This window comes from Dasypus novemcinctus, chromosome 10 (assembly GCF_030445035.2).
Source record: "Dasypus novemcinctus isolate mDasNov1 chromosome 10, mDasNov1.1.hap2, whole genome shotgun sequence".
Taxonomy (NCBI): Eukaryota; Metazoa; Chordata; class Mammalia; order Cingulata; family Dasypodidae; genus Dasypus; species Dasypus novemcinctus.
The window spans coordinates 8,386,356-8,405,127 of NC_080682.1; the positions used below are offsets into that span (position 1 = coordinate 8,386,356).

At 39.0% G+C, this 18,772-nt stretch overlaps 1 protein-coding gene across 3 annotated transcripts in view; it reads right to left on the bottom strand.

Moving 5' to 3' along the window:
• Positions 1–18,772, bottom strand: part of PACS1 (phosphofurin acidic cluster sorting protein 1) — a 187,975-nt gene that overhangs the window by 31,459 nt on the left and 137,744 nt on the right. For all 3 annotated transcript variants that reach the window (XM_058305146.2, XM_058305145.2, XM_071217950.1), the window contains exon 2: positions 4,634–4,721. In XM_058305146.2, the coding sequence (XP_058161129.1) occupies positions 4,634–4,721 (88 nt within the window). The remainder of the gene's footprint in view (positions 1–4,633; positions 4,722–18,772) is intronic.

The following is an 18,772-nucleotide window of genomic DNA, read 5'->3' on the forward strand; positions in this document are numbered from 1 at the left end:
AACTGTTGTTGAATAGATTTGTCTAAAAACCACATAACCACTTTTAAAATTAGTAACAATTTGTAAACTCATTCACAGTTGGAAGCAAAGTAAATCAAGGCAACCATTTAAAAAAGTAGCCTTGAAATATATAAAATATATAAATATATAAAATATATAAAATATAAAATTTACACTCAAATACTGTAGCCCAAGTAAGTGAATTCTAAGAAAATAATTTAAAACATTTTTTTATTTATTAGAGAAGTTGTATGTTTACAGAAAAATCATGCAGAAAATAGAGTTCCTATATACTCACCACCACTGTTAACATTTGCATTAGTGCAGAACTTTTGTCAACATTCACAAGAGCATACTAATTGTACTATTAACTACAGTCCATGGCTTACATTAGGTCCCACTCTTTGTTTTATAGTCTTATGATTATAAGTCTTATGACTTTTTTTTTGAAATTTTTATTCCAGTAACATATACATTTATACAACCTAAAATGTCTCCTTTTAATCATATTTAGATATATGATTCAGTGCTGTTAACATGCACTGTGCTGTGCAACCATCACCACCATCCATTACCAAAGCTTTCCCATCACTCCAAATAGTACTGTAAAACTGTAAATATCTGGTAATAGTAGCCACTGACATATTATCATGAAAATTATGCCGCTTTACATGTTTGCTATGTACTTTCATATAAGGCAGTTGTTCTTTGAAGGGGGTGCACAGGTCAAAACTATTTTCTTAACTGTACTGAAACAATATTTAATATTTGCCTTTTTCACTCTAATTCTCTCGAGAGCACAATGGAGTTTTCCAAAAGCTACATTACGTGTGATGTCGCAAGACTGAACATAGAAGCAGATAAGAGAATCCAGCTGCCTTTTATTAAGCCAGATATTGAAGAGATTTACAAACATGTAAAATGATGCAACTCTTCCCACTATTTTTTTTTTTTTTGGAAAATTTATTTTCATAAAAATGTGTTATTTTGTTAACATATAATGGGTTTATCACTCTTTTAAAATAATGAATATTTCAAAAACGTCTCCATTCTATTTTCTAATATAACTATCCCTAGATGCAACCCACATAAAACAAAACTCTTTTTGAGATCAGCAATGATTTTTAACAATATAAAGGGGTTTGAGATTAAATGACATATTGTATTTAGTTTTCCCAACAACCCTATTTCTTAGAGAGCTTAAGTAACATGGTCAAATAGCTGAGTCAAAGCTCTTACTCAGCTCTTTTAATGTAGGAGAACCTGCAAGATGTCATTTTACAAATACCCATTCATCTCCCCTCTGCCACTCTGAAATCTGTGTGGGCTTGTGTGGGTCCACGTGTGCATGTGTGGCATTATAGACAGGAGTGGCATAAAAGGCTGCACAACTGATATGTGTAGAAGTTAAAAAGGGGGTGGAAGGCTACTGGTCTATGATTAGGGTACAAATGTACATGGATTTTCAAGGGCACGGTATGTGGCATATCTATGTAGGTGAGAGTTGTGGTTGATATGATTCAGGGTGAATTGTTCATGGTTTGAGGTGGGAGGAAGTGAAACGAGTGAAACTAGGGTCAAAACTGATATAGTTAAGCACGAATGGTAATACTTGGTATTAAACACATGCTGCATTAATTAAACTCACAAAATTATGTGACAGATTATTTTCTATAGAGGAACTCATAATCTAATAAATTTAGCTCTAAAAATATAGTTGGGCTAAATTATTCCTAAACTGTAAAAAGAGATCAGCAGAGGGCCTGAGGAGGGCCAGCAAACTAAACTACATTAAAAAAAAAAATTTTAATGTAGCCAAGAGCCCAGATCGTAAGAACACAGATTGATGAGCTGATAATTGCAACCACTCATGTAACCCATAGCCATGTTAAAATAAAGAACATTTCTATCATTCCAGAAAGATTCCTAGTGATGCATTCAGTCAATCCTGCACCACTCTCACAGAGGCAAGCCTCTTCTGATTTCTTTCACCATAGACTAATTTTGTTTGTTCTAAAATTCTACAAAAATGGAATCATACAGTATGTACTATTCTGGGCTGGCTTCTTTTGCCCAACATGTTTCTGAGGTTCAAATAGGTTGTCGTGTGTATCAAGAGTACATTCCTTTTCATTGCTGAGTAGACTTCCTAGTCTATAAATACACCATATTTTGTTTATCCATTCTGTTGCTATAATTCACAATTGGGTTGTTTCTCATTTTTGGCTATTAAAACTAAAGCTGCTCTGAACATTCATGTACAAATCTTTGTTGGGACATACGGTTTACTTTTTCTTGGGGAAATATCTTAGAGTGGAATTGCTGGGTGTTAGGATGTATGTATGTTTATTTTGTGAGAGACTACTACACCATTTCCAAAGTTGTGGTACCATTTTCCACCCCTACCAGCAGTGTATGGGAGCTCCAGTGGATCTACATCTTCACCCACATTTGGAATGGGTAGTTCTTTCATGTTTTAATTTTTAAATTAAAAAAAAAATTTTGATCACTAAATGTTACATAAAAAATATAGGGGATTCCCTTATGCCCTGCTTCACATGCTGCCCACATTTACCCACATTAACAACATCCTTCATTAGTGTGGTACGGTCATTGTAACTGATGAACACATTCTGGAGCACTGCCACTAAGCATGGATTATAACTTACATTGTAGTTTACAGTTTCTCCCACACAATTCTGTAGGCTATCGCAAGATATATAATGGGCTGTATCTGTCATTGCAATGCCATTCAGGACGATTCCCAAGTCCTGAAAATGCCCCCGTATTACACCTGTTTTCCCTCTCTCTGACTTCAGAACCTCCGTGTTCACTGCCTCCACATGAATGATATTAAGTTCTTCCACTGCTAGAATCACAAAAAGTCTATAGCAGAACACCAGTACGTCCACTCTAGCCCATCGTTCATTCCCCAATCCTGAGGAATCTGGGATGGTGATGCTGGAGTGGGTAGTTCTTGACCCATGGATTCTAATGGGTATGTAGTAGAATATCATTGTGGCTGCAATTTGCATTTCTCCAATGACTAGTAATGTTGAGTACCTTTTCACCAGTTAATGGGTCGTTTGTAGATTTCTATTTGTGAAGTGCCTGATTAGCCTCTATGCCCAGTTAAAAAAATTTCATTGTTTGTCTTATTATGGAGTTGTAAAAGTTATATATAAGACATTTGTCAGATAAATGCACAGTGAATAATTTCTGGCCTATTCTTTTTCTTAATGGTACATTTTAATTAACTTTTTATTTTGAAATACTTTCAAACTTACAGAACAGTTACAAAAATCATGCAAACTCCAGAAAACACCAACATACCCTACACTCCCATACCCAGAGACATTAATTTTAACGTTTTGCCATATTTGCCATATCATTCTATCTATCCATCAATCTATTTATCAATGCATTTTCTGAACAGTTAAATGTAGACTGTATAAGGTATGCTTCTTGAGCACTTAATACTGCCAGGTACATTTCCTAAGAACAAGGGTATTTATTTATGTATAGACCTTAAGAGCAGCTATCAAATTCAAGAAATTTAACATTGGTAGAGAGCTTACAGTCTTTTTCCCCTCCTTTGTTAGATCCAATCCTCGATCATGTATTGCATATAATTCTCATTATATCCTCAGTTGCTTTTTTTTTTTTTCAATACATAAAAAACTTTCCCATCTTAACCACTCCCATATATACCATTCAATGGGATTCAACACATTCACAATATTATGGTAGCCTCACCACTTTCCAGTATTAAAACTTTCTCATCTCCCCAAAGAGAAATCCTATGCCGTTATACATTAACTCCCCATATTTCTCCCTGCCCTGTGCTGATAACTTGTGCTCTAATTTCTTGACACCGCTTTCAAATATCAGTTGGCTATAGATGTGAAGATTTGTTTGATCAGCTTGATTCCTTTGGTAGGACCGGGTGTTAGACCACAACCATGTCTTTGTAGGGGACATGATTTAACCCCCAATACCTGCTATAAGTGCTCTCTCTTCCTTCACTCAGTAAAGCAAGGTACAGCAATGTAAAGCCGATCGAGGTCATGAGACCTACTGAGTCCCAGTTCTACCTCTTAGTTAAGTCACTCAATTTCCTTAAACCTTAGTTTCTTTGCCTGAAGAACAGAAATGGTTCTTCCTGCTCTACTTAACAGGTTAACCCCCAGTCCTATGGGTGTTAACCCATTTGTGAGTAGGACCTTTCAAAATGTTAGTTAAGGTGGAGACTCATTTGTGAATTGATCCTATTCAGATGAGGCTAAATTGACCAGGTTGAGCCTCAATATATATAATTAAAGTTCTTATAAGCAAACGAAACTGGTCACAGAAGTAGAAGCATTAAGTCAGTGGAAACCAGAGGAGCAGATACAAGGAGAGAGAGAGCGTCATGTGAGAGAACATTCCAGAATGTAACACACTTTGGGAGAAGGCAAGCCTTGCCAATACCTTAATGTTGGACTTCTAGTCTCCAAAACCTTAAGACAAATTTCTGTTGTTAAGGCAACCCATTTGGTATTTGTCACAGCAGCCCTGGCAAACTAAAAAGTAGGCAAATGAGTTAGTTATACAGTCATTTTGGTCTCACAACAAGCAATCTTGCTTGACTTACCTGTAGCTTCACAGCAATGACCACCGAGTTAAGATCTTTGTCCATTTCTTTTAGCATGACAAGCTTCTTCAGGGTCAAGCTGAATAGCCTAGAAAAGTTTAGAGAAAGAAGATCCTGTCAAATGCAAGGAACTTAAAAATGATAGACAAACGGACTTGGCCCAGTGGGTAGGGCGTCCGTCTACCACATGGGAGGTCCGCAGTTCAAACCCCGGGCCCCCTTGACCCGTGTGGAGCTGGCCCATGCGCAGTGCTGATGCGCGCAAGGAGTGCCCCGCCACTCAGGGGTGTCCCCTGTGTAGGGGAGCCCCATGTGCAAGGAGTGCACCCGTAAGGAGAGCCGCCCAGCGCAAAAGAAAGTGCAGCCTGTCCAAGAATGGTGCCGCCCACACTTCCCGTGCCGCTGACGACAACAGAAGCGGACAAAGAAACAAGATGCAGCAAATAGACACAGAGGAACAGACAACCTGGGTGTGTGTGCATGTGGGGGGTTAAATAAATAAATAAATCTTTAAAAAAAAAAAAAAAGATAGACAATCTGTTGGGGAAACCCTGCTTTAACTAAAATAAGAACATTAGGCTGCCATTCTCAGTCCAAACTGTGTCCCTCCTTGAGTAAAAGAGCATCCTTCTTATTTAATTTTTGGACTTGATAAGTGTAAAAAAGGTACATTGTTCCATGAACTTCTGTATATGCCCATTTACCTCTAGCCAAAACCAACACGGGCAGGTAGAGATGTTTATTTTGCTTAGACAGTTCCTCTTCCACCTTTTATCTAATCATATCTGAAACATTTACAGATGTAAATCCTTCGCAGCTAATTTACACCTGACAAAACAGACATCATTGGGCAGGAAATTATTTAAATGGACACAAATTCAATTTCAGCAGAGTTTTGCTCTTAGTATACAGAAAAGTCTTTAGTGCCACAATCAGGAAATTCTTCTTAACTAAAAGTGATAACTCTGGAGTCTTAGCAAATTTAATCTGACTTAATCTAGGTCTTAACCAGACAGGGATACCCTGGAGTTCTAGCAAGAGTTGATAGGAAGAGAAAAAAAAAAAGAGTTGACAGGGAAACATTGGGTGCTGCCTTTCTGCTTCTACTTTTTTTTTTTTTAAGATTTATTATATTGTTAGGCAGTGGATTTAACCCAGTGGGTAGGGTGTCCATCTACCACATGGGAGGTCTGCGGTTTAATCCCCGGGCCTCCTTGACCCGTGTGCAGCTGGCCCATGTGCAGTGCTGATGTGTGCAAGGAGTGCCATGCCACGCAGGGGTGTCCCCCACGTAGGGGAGCCCCTTGCACAAGGAGTGCACCCGTAAGGAGAGTCGCCCAGTGCGAAAGAAAGTGCAGCCTGCCCATGAATGGTGCCGCACACACGGAGAGATGACACAACAATATGACACAACAAAAAGAAACACAGATCCCCACGCCGCTGACAACAACAGAAGCGGACAAAGACGACGCAGCAAACAGACACAGAGAACAGACAACCAGGTGGTGGGGTGGGGGGGAAGGGGAGAGAAATAAATAAATAAATAAATAAAATCTTTTAAAAAAAGATTTGCTATGTGTTCTTCTGTGACTGCTTCTATCCTTATCAGCGGCACCGGGAATCTGTTTCTTTTTGGTGCGTCATCTTGCTGTGTCAGCTCTCCATGTGTGCGGTGCCATTCTTGGGCAGACTGCGCTTTTCTTGCGTGGCGCAGCTCTCCTTACGGGGCGCACTCCTTGCATATGGGGCTCCCTTCTAAAAACTGGAAAAGGCAAGGAAAGTGATTCTCCCCTCGAGCCTCCAGAAGAAATGCAATTCTGCCAACATCTTATTTTAGCTCATTTTGTACTTCTAGTCTCAAAAATTGTAAGATAAATTTGTGATGTTTTAAGTCACTAAATCTGTCATAATTTGTTACAGCAGCAATAGGAAAAATGTCATTTCATTTCAGGGCCTGAGACTTACATTACATCCCTTGTCCTCTGCTCTCTTATGTCCCATAATGCCCTGGACCAAACTTCCTCCTACATAACACAAAATATTGGAGGATAACATGGTGGAACCATGTCAGGAAGAAAAACACATCACAGACCAATAAATACTTGCTCCTTTTATTTTCTTTTTCCTCTTCTTTTTTTAAGATTTTATTTTATTTATTTCTCTCCCCTTCCCCCCGACCCCATTGTCTGCTCTCTGTGTCCATTCACTGTGTGTTCTTCTGCATCCGCTTGCATTATCTGGCGGCACTGGGAAACTGTGTCTCTCTTTTGTTAAGCCATCTTGCTGTGTCAGCTCTCCATGTGTGGGGCGGCTCTCCTTGTGGGGTGCATTCCTTGTGCATGGGGTACCCCTAATGTGGGACACACCTGCGTGGCACAGCACTCCTTGCATGTGGCAGCACTGCATGTGGGCCAGCTCACCACACGGGTAAGGAGACCCTCGGGATCGAACCCTGGACCCTCCATATGGTAGACGGACGCTCAATCAGTTGAGCCAGGTCTGCTTCCCAATTATTTGTTGAATAAATAAAAATCTTATGCCACAGAACCTTGCTTCAACAAGAAAGCCAAAAATGATTTACTCTCTTAGGTACCAAAGTGATAGCAAGACTGGATATGTTCAGTGTTTGCTTAGAAAGTAAACATACCACAGTGACTCAATACCTTCTGCAATCAGTTCAAAAGGTTTTTTGTTTGTTTTTAAGATTTATTTTTATTTATTTCTCTCCCTGTCCCCCTGCCCCCATTGTCTGCCCTCTGTATCCATTCACTGTATTTTCTTCTGCGTCCTCTTGTATTCTTGTCAGTGGCACTGGGAATCTGTGACTCTTTTTGTTGCATCATCTTGCTGCGTCAGTTCTCCATGTGTGTGGTGCCACTCCTGCACAGACTGCGCTTTTTTCACGTGGTGCAGCTCTTCTTATGGGGCGCATTCCTTGCATATGGGGCTCCCCTGCACGAGGGAAACCCCTGCGTGGCACAGCACCCCTTGTGCGCATTAGCACTGCACATGGGCCAGCTCACCACATGGGTCAGGAGGCCCTGGGTTTGAACCCTGGTCCTTCCATGTGGTAGGTGGACACTCAATCCGTTGAGCCAAATCCACTTCCCATTTTTTGTTTTTAATGGTATGACTCGAGAGAACTTGGGAACTTAAGAAATATATTCTAGTTCCTTAAAGTATAAGAAAATATCTATCAATCATTAAGTATCTGCCATGTGCCAGTTGCTCGATAAACACTTCAGACCCATTTTATAGATAAGGATGTTGGGCAGGATTAAGAAAGCTGCCAAAGGTCACACAGAAAGTAGTGAAGTCAGGATGAAAATTTAAGTCTATCTTATCCTGGAATTCAATTTAAATTGGTACAAAGCCCTTTATTAGAAAATTAAAATAAGTCATTTTAATTATAAGTAAATTATTTCTAATACATATCTCAATACAATGGAAAACTTCAGGGAAAGAATGTACGTTTCTTTTTAAACCCACACTCACATACAATTGATTCAAACAGTCCCCAAAATACTTCTGAGGATGATGAAGGCCAACTGAGTCTGGTAAGAAGTTCTGGCTGAAGGTGTCTCAACTAGTAAGAGGCAGAATTAGACGTCCATTCTAGGTCTTTTTACCTTACATTTTGCTGGACAGACACCTGTCAAGCAGTAAAAATATAGTATCCAAGTTCTGAAGGGACAGGTTTTTCTCTGCTGACGTACCTGCTTTAATCAGTTTCTACAGCAGAAATGACTTTACATTAAAATTATTATGACTATAATTTCATGTGTTGGTGAAGATGTACACTAACCAGAACTCCCATACATGGCTGGTGAGAATGTAATATGGTACAAGTACTTTAGAAAACTGTTTGGTAGTTTTTACAGAAGTTAAATAAATGCCACTCCTCTGCCCAGCTCCCAAGAAAACCCAAGAGAACTGAGAACAAACCACAAAAAGACACAAACAAGAATGTTCAAAGCAGCTCCACTCATAACAGCCCTAAACTGGAAGCAACCTAAATTGACCATCAATAGAAGAATGGTCAAACAAAATGGGCATAGGCACATAACAGAAATCCTATATAGCAATATAAAAATCCAAACTACTGACACATGTGACAACATGGATGAGTTTCAAAAACATTATACTGAGCTAAAAAAAGAGCCTGTATTCTATATTTCTCTATATTTAGAAAATCCTGAAATATCTACAACAAAGCTACTGGAGTCAATAAACGAGTTCAGCAAAGTAGTAGGATATAAGATTAACATGCAAAAATTAGTAGCATTTCTAGACACTAGTAGTGAGAAAGCTGAGGAGGAAATCAAGAAAAAAATTCCATTTACAATAGCAACAAAAACCGTCAAATATCCAGGAATTAATTTAACTAGGAATGTAAAGGATCTGTATTCTGAAACCTACAAAACACTGCTAAATGAAATCGAAGAAGAGCTAAACAAATGGAAAGACATTCCATGTTCATGGATTAGAAGACTAAACATCATGAAGATGTCAATTCTACCCAATTTGATTTATAGATTCAATGCAATACCAATCAAAATTCTAAGAGCTTAATTAACAGAAACAGAAAAGTCAGTTACCAAATTTTTTGGAAGGGAAAAGGGTCCCAAATAGCCAAAAACATCCTACAAAAGAAGAACAAAGTTAGAGGACTCATGCTTCCTGCTCGTGAAGTGTATTATAAAGCTACAGTGGTCAAAACAGCATGGTATGGGAATTCCGGGAAGATGGCATCAGAGTAGGCAGGTAGGGTTCAACTCTCTCACAAAAACAATGGAGAAAGTGCTAAAAGCTGTCCAATGGCCCTGATTTAGGGGTTAGCAAACCAGGACAGTGCTACACAACTCCCAGGAGGGCAAGGGACAGAGAGATGAAGAACCCAAAACAACAAATGTGAGTTACTAAACCCCTTCGGTGGCTGGGAAGGGCTCCCCTCCCCCACCCCCAAGACATTAAGCAGGGATAAAACTCCTGGCTCACTGGAGTGGACTGAGAGGGGAACAGATGTCTTTCTCCGTGACAGCTGTTACAAGAGAAAAGGGAGGGGGAGTTGGGACTTCTTTTCAGTGAATTCGGCCAGCAAAGCCCACTCAGAATCTCAGATCTGGCCAGACCAAAACACAGGAAAGTGGATACTGAAAGAAACACCTCCATGGGGAGATTGAAAGACACACATGCCAATGAGCACCATCTACTGGCCAGTCTGGAAAATGCATGGAGAAAAACTGCTGTTAGGTCTCTCTTAGCCCAAACTCCTTGGGGAAAACCCCTTTGAGTCCCTGCCTCAATTTTGATAAGTTAAGCTGGGAAAATTTTAAGACTAAGAATAAGTTGAACCAAATATCAAAGAAGAGCTGTGGAAAAACAAAAACAACAAACAATAGGTAAGAGAGAAAAATTGGCCATCAGAGTAAATTTACCAACATATTTATATGCCTGGACATCAGCAAAACATTACAAGCCACAGTAGAAAACAGGAAGAGATGGCCCAGCCAAAGGAACAAACCAAATATCCCGAAGAGATACAGGTTTAAGACAATTAGTCAATGATAACCACACAACTCTCCTAAATCAATTCAAAGAACTGAAAGAAAATATCACTAAAGAGATAAAGGATATTAAGAAGACACTGGGTGAACATAAAGAACAACATGAAAGACTGCAAAGAAAAGTAACAGAGCTTATGGGGATGAAAGACATGACGGATAGGATTAAAAATACATTAGAGGGGGGGAAGCAGATGTGGCTCAACCAATTGGCTCCTGTCTACTATATGGGAGACCCTGGGTTTGCTTCCCAAGGCTTGGCCCACACCTGCATAGAGCTGATGGCCCATGCCCACATAGAGCTGACAGCCCACGCCTGCGGAAAGCTGATGGCCCATGCCCACAGAGAGCTGACGTCCTGTGCCTGCATAGAGATGATGGCCCTCACCCATGGAGAGCTGGTGCAGCAAGATGACGTAACAAAGGGAGACAAGCAAACACAGAATAATGTTCAGTGAATGGACACAGAGAGCAGACAGCAAGGGGGGGGGCAGCGATAAATAAAAAAAATAAATCTTAAAAAAAAAAATACTTTGGAGGGGGAGAAGATGTGGCTCAACTAGTTGGGTGCCCATCTTCTACACAGGAGGTCCCAGATTCAGTTCCTGGTGCCTCCTAAAGAAGATGAACAAGACACTGAGCTGACATGACAGGCTGGCATGGCAAGCTGACACAATGAGATGATGCAACTAGAGATACAACAAGCAGGGAGTGGATGTGGCTCAAGTGAATGGGCACCTCCCTCCCACATGGGAGGTCCTGGGTTCAGTTCCCAGTGCCTCCTAAAGAAGACAAGCAAACAGCGAGCTGATGAGATGTGCTGGTGCAGCGAGCTGACACAATGAGGAAACACGAGACACATAACAAGCAGGGAGCGGAGGTGATTCAAGTGATTGGGTGCCTCCCTCCCACATGGGAGGTCCTGGGTTCAGTTTCTGGTGCCTCCCAAAAAGAAGACAAGGACACTGTGAACAGACACAGAGAGCAGACAGCAAGCACAAACAATGGGGTAGGGGCAGAAGAAAGAAATAAATCTTAAAAAAATAAAATGTATTCTGTCCAATATTAGCAGTGTCACTCCAGTTCTTTTTTGGTTACTACTTGCATGGAATATCTTTTTCTAGCCTTTCGTTTTTAACCTGGTTGTGTCCTTACATCTGAGGTGAGTCTCTTATAGACAGCATATTGATGGCTCATCTTTATTTATCCATTCTATGAGTCTATGTCTTTTGATTGGGGATTTCAAGCCATTAACATTCAATGTTATTACTGTAAAGGCATTTTATCCATTTTTGTCCTTTGGCTTTCTATTATATCTTACTATTGTCTGTCTTTTTATCCTTTAATTTACTCTTCTTAAAAACCTTCATTTCTATAATCTTCTCCAAGTCTCTCACCCTTGTTTTTTTTTTTCTTTCGGGCTGCAGCACCTCCTTTAGTATCTTTTGTAATTGTATTCTTTGGTAACATATTCTATCAGTTTTTGTTTGTCTGTGAAAGTTTGAACTCACCCTCATTTTTGAAGGACAGCTTTGCCAGATACAGAATTCTTGGCCAGCAGTTTTCCTCTTTCAGTACCTTAAATATATCATACCACTTTCTTTTCACCTCCATGGTTTCTGATCAGAGGTCTGCACTTAATCTTACTGAGGTTCCCTTTGATGCTTTGCTTTTCTCTTGCTGCTTTCAGAATCCTCTTTATCTCTGAAACTTGTCATTCTGGGACCAGGTATCTCAGGTAGGTCTATTCAGATTTATTCTGTTTGGTATGTGTTGTCTTTCTTGGATATTGACTTTTTTTTGGGGGGGGGGGGGGGGGGGAGAAAGAGCTAAAATTGAAGCTGTAATTGCACACCTGGAAGAACTAGAAAAAGCACAGCAAACTAACCCTAAACCAAGCTGAAGGAAAGAAACAGTACAGATCAGAGCAGAAATAAATGAAATTGAGAGCAACAACAACAAAAAAAATAGAATCAATAAAACTAAAAGTTGGTTCTTTGAGATCAACAAAATTGACAAACTCTTAGCTGCTAGACTGACAAAGAAATAAGAGAGAAAATGTAAATAAATAAAATCTGAAATGAAAGGGGAGTCATTACCACTGACCCCACTGAAATAAGAGAGACCATAAGAGGATACTATGAACAACTGCATGCCAAAAAACTAGACAATGTTGACCAGATGGAGAAATTTCTAGAAATACATAAACCACCCACACTGACCATAGAAGAAATAGAAGACCTCAACAAACCAATCACAAGTGAAGAGACTGGAACAGTCATCAAATACCTCCAAGAGATGAAAAGCCCTGGACTAGAAGGCTTCATAGGTAAATTCTACCAATCATTCAAAGACGACCCAATACCAATCTTGCTCAAGCTGTTAAAAAAAAAAAAAAATGAACAGGAAAGAATGCTAACAAACTCATTCTATGAAGCCAACATTACCCTAATACCAAAACTAGATAGAGACTACAAAAAAAGAAAATTACAGACCAATATCCCCGATGTATACAGATGCAAAATTCCTCAACAAAATACTTGCAAACTGAATCCAAAAGCACATTAAAAGAATTATACACCACAATCAAGTGGGTTTTTATCCCAGATATGAAAGGGGATTCATTCAACATAGGAAAATCAATTAGTGTAATAAACCTCATTAATAAATTTAAGGGAAAAAAATCACATGAATCCTCTTGACTGATGCTGAAAAGGCCTTTGACAAAATACAGCACTCTTTCTTGACAAAAAAGCACTCCCAAAGATAGGAATAGAAGGAAGCTTTCTCATTATGGTAAAGTGCATATATGAAAAACCTAGAGCTAGCATTGTATACGGTGGTGAAAGACTAAAAGCTTTCCCACTGAGATGACAAGACAAGGATGCCCACTATCACCACTGTTATTCAATATTGTGCTAGAAGTTCTAGCTAGAGGAATTAGGTTACATAAAGAAATAAAAGGCACCCAAATAGGAAAGGAAGAAGTAAAACTTGCATTATTCATTTATGATATGATCCTCTATCTAGAAAATTCTTTTTTTTTTTGTCTTTATTTTTTTAATGTTACATTAAAAAATATGAGGTCCCCATATACCCCCCACCCCCCTCTAGAAAATAGAAAAGCTATTAGAATAGATGAGTTAAGCAAAGTGGCAAGATATAAGATTAATATGTAAAAAATCATTAGTGATTCTATACACTACTGATGTGCAATCTGAGGAGGAAATCAGAAAAAAAATTCATTTATATAATAGCGATTAAAGGAATCAAATATTTAGGAATAAACTTAACCAAGGACATACAAAAAATGACTAAAAGAAACTGAAGAAGACGTAAGTAAAATGGAAGGAAATTCCATATTCATGGGTTGGAAGACTAAATACCAAAGACGTCAATTCTAGGGAAGCAGATTTGGCTCAACTGATAGAACGTTCCGCCTACCACATGGGAGGTCCAGGGTTAAAACCCAGGGCCTCCTGGCCGGTGTGATGAGCTGGCCCATGTGCAATGCTGATGTGCACAAGGAGTGCTGCGCCACGCAGGGGTGTCCCCCATGTAGGGGAGCCTCACATGCAAGTAGTGCGCCCCTCAAGGAGAGCCACCCAGCATGAAAAAGGTGCAGCCTGCCCAGAAGTGGTGCCGCACACACGGAGAGCTGATGCAGCAAAATGACGCAACAAAAAAGAGACACAGATTCCTGGTGCCGCTGACAAGAATGTGAGCGGACAAAGAATAACACACAGCAAATGGACACAGAGAGCAGATGATGTGGGTGTGTGGGGGGTGTGGGAAGGGGAGAGGAAAAAAAAAAAGATGCAATTCTACCCAAACTGATAAACAGATTCAAATCAGTCCCAATAAAAATCCCAACAGCTTTTTTTTTTGCATAAATGGAAAAGCTAATTATCAAATTTATTTGGAAGGATAAGGGCCCCTGAATAACCAAACATATCTTAAAAAAGAAGAGTGAAGTTGGAGGACTCTCACTTCCTGACTTTAAAGCGTATTACTTAGCTACAGTGGTAAAAACTATATATTAGCATAAAGACAGACTGACCAATGGAACTGAATCAAGAACTCAGAAACAGACCCTCATATCTACAGTCAAGTAATTTTTGACAAAGCTGTCAAGCCCTCCCAGCTGAGCCAGAACAATCTACTCGACAAATGCTACTGAGAGAATTGGATAGCCATATCCAAAAAAAGAAAGAGGACCCCTATCTCACATGTCATACAAAAATTAGCTAAAAATGGATCAAGAACCTAAATATAAAAGCAACAGCCATAAAACCCTTAGAAGAAAATACAGGAAAATATCTTCAAGATCTTGTGGTAGGCAGTAGTTTCTTAAACTTTACACCCAAAGCATGAGCAACAAAAGAAAATATAGATAAATTGGACCTCTTCAAAATGAAACACTTTCGTACTTCAAAGACTTTGTCAAAAGGGTGAAAAGGTAGCTGACTCAATGGGAGAAAATATTTGGCAATCACATATCCAATAAGGGTTTAATATTTATGACATATAAAGAAATCATACAACTCAACAATAAAAAGACAAATTACCCAATTTAAAAATGGGCAAAAAGACTTAAAAAGACAACTGTCCAAAGAGAAAATATAAATGGTAAAGAAAAAAATGAAAAAATGTTTAACAGCATTAGCAATTAGGGAACTACAAATCAAAACTACAATGAGATATCATTTCACACCTCTTAGACTAGCCACTATTAAAAAGTCAGAAAACTGTACGTGTTGGAGGATGTGGAGAGATAGGAACACTTATTCACTGTTGGTGGGAATACAGAATGGTATTGACATTGTGGAGGACTGTTTGGCAGTTCCTAAGGAGTTTGAATATAGACTTACCACATGACACGGCAATACCACTACTAGCTATACACTCAGAAAAACTGAGAGCAGTGACACAAACAGACATCTGCACACTGATGTTCACACAGGCATTGCTCACGATTGCCAAAAATTGGAAACAACCCAGGTGTCCATCAGCTGATGAATGATAAACGAACTGTGTGGTATATATACACAATGGAATAGTATGCAGCTATAAGAAGGAATGAAGTCGTGAAGCATATGACAACATGGATGAATCTGGAGGACATTATGTTGAGGGAAGCAAGCCAGACATAAAAGGATAACACTATGTGATTGCATTATTATGAACTAAATATATTAGGTAAACTCATGGGAGTTAATTATCAGAATATAGGTTATCAGAAAATAGAATGAGGGTAAAGAACAGAAAGCTGAGGGTTAATCTGTAAGGAATTGGTAAAAAGGTTGTTTGCAAATCTTTGGAAATAAATAGAAATGGAGAAAGCTCATCATAGTGTTTGTAACTAGCAGAGCTATTATATGGGCGTGGCAGTGGTTGAAAGGGTAAGTCTAAGGTCATGTACATTACTAAAAGGAAAGCTAAAGAATGTAATATGAGGAAAGCAGACTTGGCCCAGTGGTTAGGGCGTCCGTCTACCACAAGGGAGGTCCGCAGTTCAAACCCCGGGCCTCCTTGACTCGTGTGGAGCTGGCCCATGCACAGGGCTGATGCGTGCAAGGAGTGCCGTGCCACATAGGGGTACCCCCCCCATAGGGGAGCCCCATGCACAAGGAGTGCGCCCTGTAAGGAGAGCCACCCAGCACAAAAGAATGTTCAGCCTGCCCAGGAATGGCACCGTACACACGGCGAACTGATGCAAGATGACGCAACAAAAAGAGACACAGATTCCCGTGCCACTGATAACAGCAGAAGCAGACAAAGAAGAACACGCAGCAAATGGACACAGAGGACAGACAACTGGGGAGGAGGAGGGGAGAGAAATAAATAAAAATAAATCTTCAAAAAATATAAAAATAAAAATTTCTAAAAAAAAGAATGTAATATGAGACTGTAAAACATAGTGAAACCTCATATAAAATATGAATATGGGTGATATTGCATATATAAAACTGTTTTTACAAAATATAAACACAAATAAACTAGAGATACAGAAACAGAATAGCCGCTATATATGGAAGGGGAAACACAGATAGAGAAATGACAAGGTATTTTTTTTTTCATGGATTGAAACAATAAACATTTATTATTTTACAGTTCTAAGGAGATCGGAAATCAAAAATGGCTCTCATTGGACTAAAATCAAAATGTCAGCCCTGCTGTGTTCCTTCTGGAAGCTCCAGAGAAGGTTTCCTTGATTTTGCCAGCTTCTAGAAGCTGCCTGCCTTCCTTGGCTTATGACCTCTTTCTCCATCTTCGAAGCCAGCAACAGCATCCTTATCAACGCTTATTGTTTTCTGTTTTTAATAACAGCCGTCCTAGTGGATGTGAAGTAGTATCACATTGTGGTTTTGATTTGCATTTCCCTAATGGGTAATGATGCTGAGAATCTTTTCATGCATTTATTGGACATTTATATATGTTCTTTGGAGAAATATGTATTCAAGTCCTTTGCCTATTAAAACTTTTCCCCTTTTTGTTATTGAGTTATAGAAGTTCTTTAAATATTCTAGATATTAAACTCTTATCAGATACATGGTTTTCAAATATTTTCTCCCATTCTGTTTTCTTTTCACCTTTTTTTAAAAAGACTTATTTATTAATTTCTCCTTCCCCTCACCTCTATTGTTTGCCCTCACTGTCTGCTTTCTGTGTCTGTTTGTTGCGTGCTCACCTTTTTTTAGGAGGCACTGGGAACCAAACCCTGGACCATACCATGTGGGAGGGAGGTGCCTTATCACTTGAGTTACCTCTGCTCCCTGTTTGTTGTGTCTATTCATTGCATCATCTCATTGTATCAGCTCGTCAACCAGCCCATTGCTTCAGTTCACGATCTTGCTTGTTTTCTTCAGGAAGCACTGGGAACCCAACCTGGGATCTTCCATGTGGTAGGCGGGCACCCAACTGCTTGACCCACATCCCACATCTGCCTCTCAGTCTTTCACTTTTTTGATAATATTCTTCGTTGCAAAAAGTTTTAAATTTTGATGAAGTTCAATTTATCTTTTTATTGTTGTTGCTTGAATTTGATGATTAGGTTTTCCATTTCTACAAAGGCGGCTGTTGAAATTTTGATTGGGACTGTGGTTCAATCTGTAAAATGTTTTGGGAAGTACTGACATCTTAATAATATTAATTCTTCCAATCCATGAATATGAAATATCTTTCCAAATATTTAAGTCTTCTTTAATTTCTTCAGTAATGATTTGTAGTTTTCTGCACAAAAGTCCTTTACATCTCTGCTTAAATTTATTACTATTTTATTCTCTTAGTAGCAATCATAAATGGAATTTTTTTTTCTTGATTTCCTTTTCCTATTGTTCATTGCTGGTTTATGGAAACACCACTGATTCTTGCATGTTGATTTTGTACCCTGCTGTTTTGCAGAATTCATTTATTACCTCTGGTAGTTTTCTTGTATTAATATATTTTTCTGGATTTTCTTTTATAGGATCATGTCATCTATGAATAGTTTTACTTCTTCCTTTCCAGTGTGGTTACTTTCTATCTGTCTTGCCCAGTTGCTTTAGTTAGAACTTCCAGTACAAGGCTGAATAGCAGTGGTGAGCGGGAATCCTTGTCTTGTTCCTGATCTTAGGGGAAAAGCTTGGAGTTATTCACCCATTCCTCCTTGGATACTGCACAGTGTTCCAATAGACTCCAAAATTTCAAAATAGTTGACTCAGACAGTTCCTGCTAGTTCAATAATTGTTTCGTGGAGGGACTGATTCCTGGAGCTTCCTATTCTGCCATCTTCCCACAATCCTCTCCCCAAGTATTCAAACAATTTTGAGGACAAATTGTGTGCTAATTTGTAACCTATAATGATTTAGATATTTATTTTATTTCACTATAGAATGGTAGGAATCATTACAGATGGCTCCCTCATCTGTTTGCTCATTGTCTGCTTGTCTTCCTCAGGAGGCACGGGAACCGAACCCAGGACCTCCATTGTTGGAGGTGAGTGCCCAACTGCTGGAGCCACTTCTGCTCACGGCTCATTGCAGCTTGTTGAGCCTCATCTTCTTCAGGAAGCACCGGAACCCAGGACCTCCCATGTGGGTGGCAGGTGCCTAATTGCTTGAGCCCCATCTGTTCCCCTTCCGTCACTTCTTTTAGTGTCATATTCTTTTAAAATTTATTGAAATATATCACTCATACATAAACATACATAAACAAAAAGTGTATAATAGTTGTAAACTTACAAAACAAGCATATATAACATCAAACATAAATAACATCTAACCCTACCACCAGTAACTTGCATTGTTTTAAAACCTTTTTAACTAATAATTTAAGAGCACTGTCAAAATATTACTACTAAACAAAATATTTTTCCTCTAACCAATCCTATTATTATCTTTAAATCTTTTATATATGAACATACATAAACAATTAAGTGTATAGTAAAAGCTGTGAACTTATAAAGCAAACATGCATAACATTATACGGGGGTCCCATACATCAACCCTCCACTAACCCCTTGCAATGACATGAGATGTTTATTACAAATTATGAAAGAATATTGTCAAAATCTTACTACTAATCATAGTCTCTA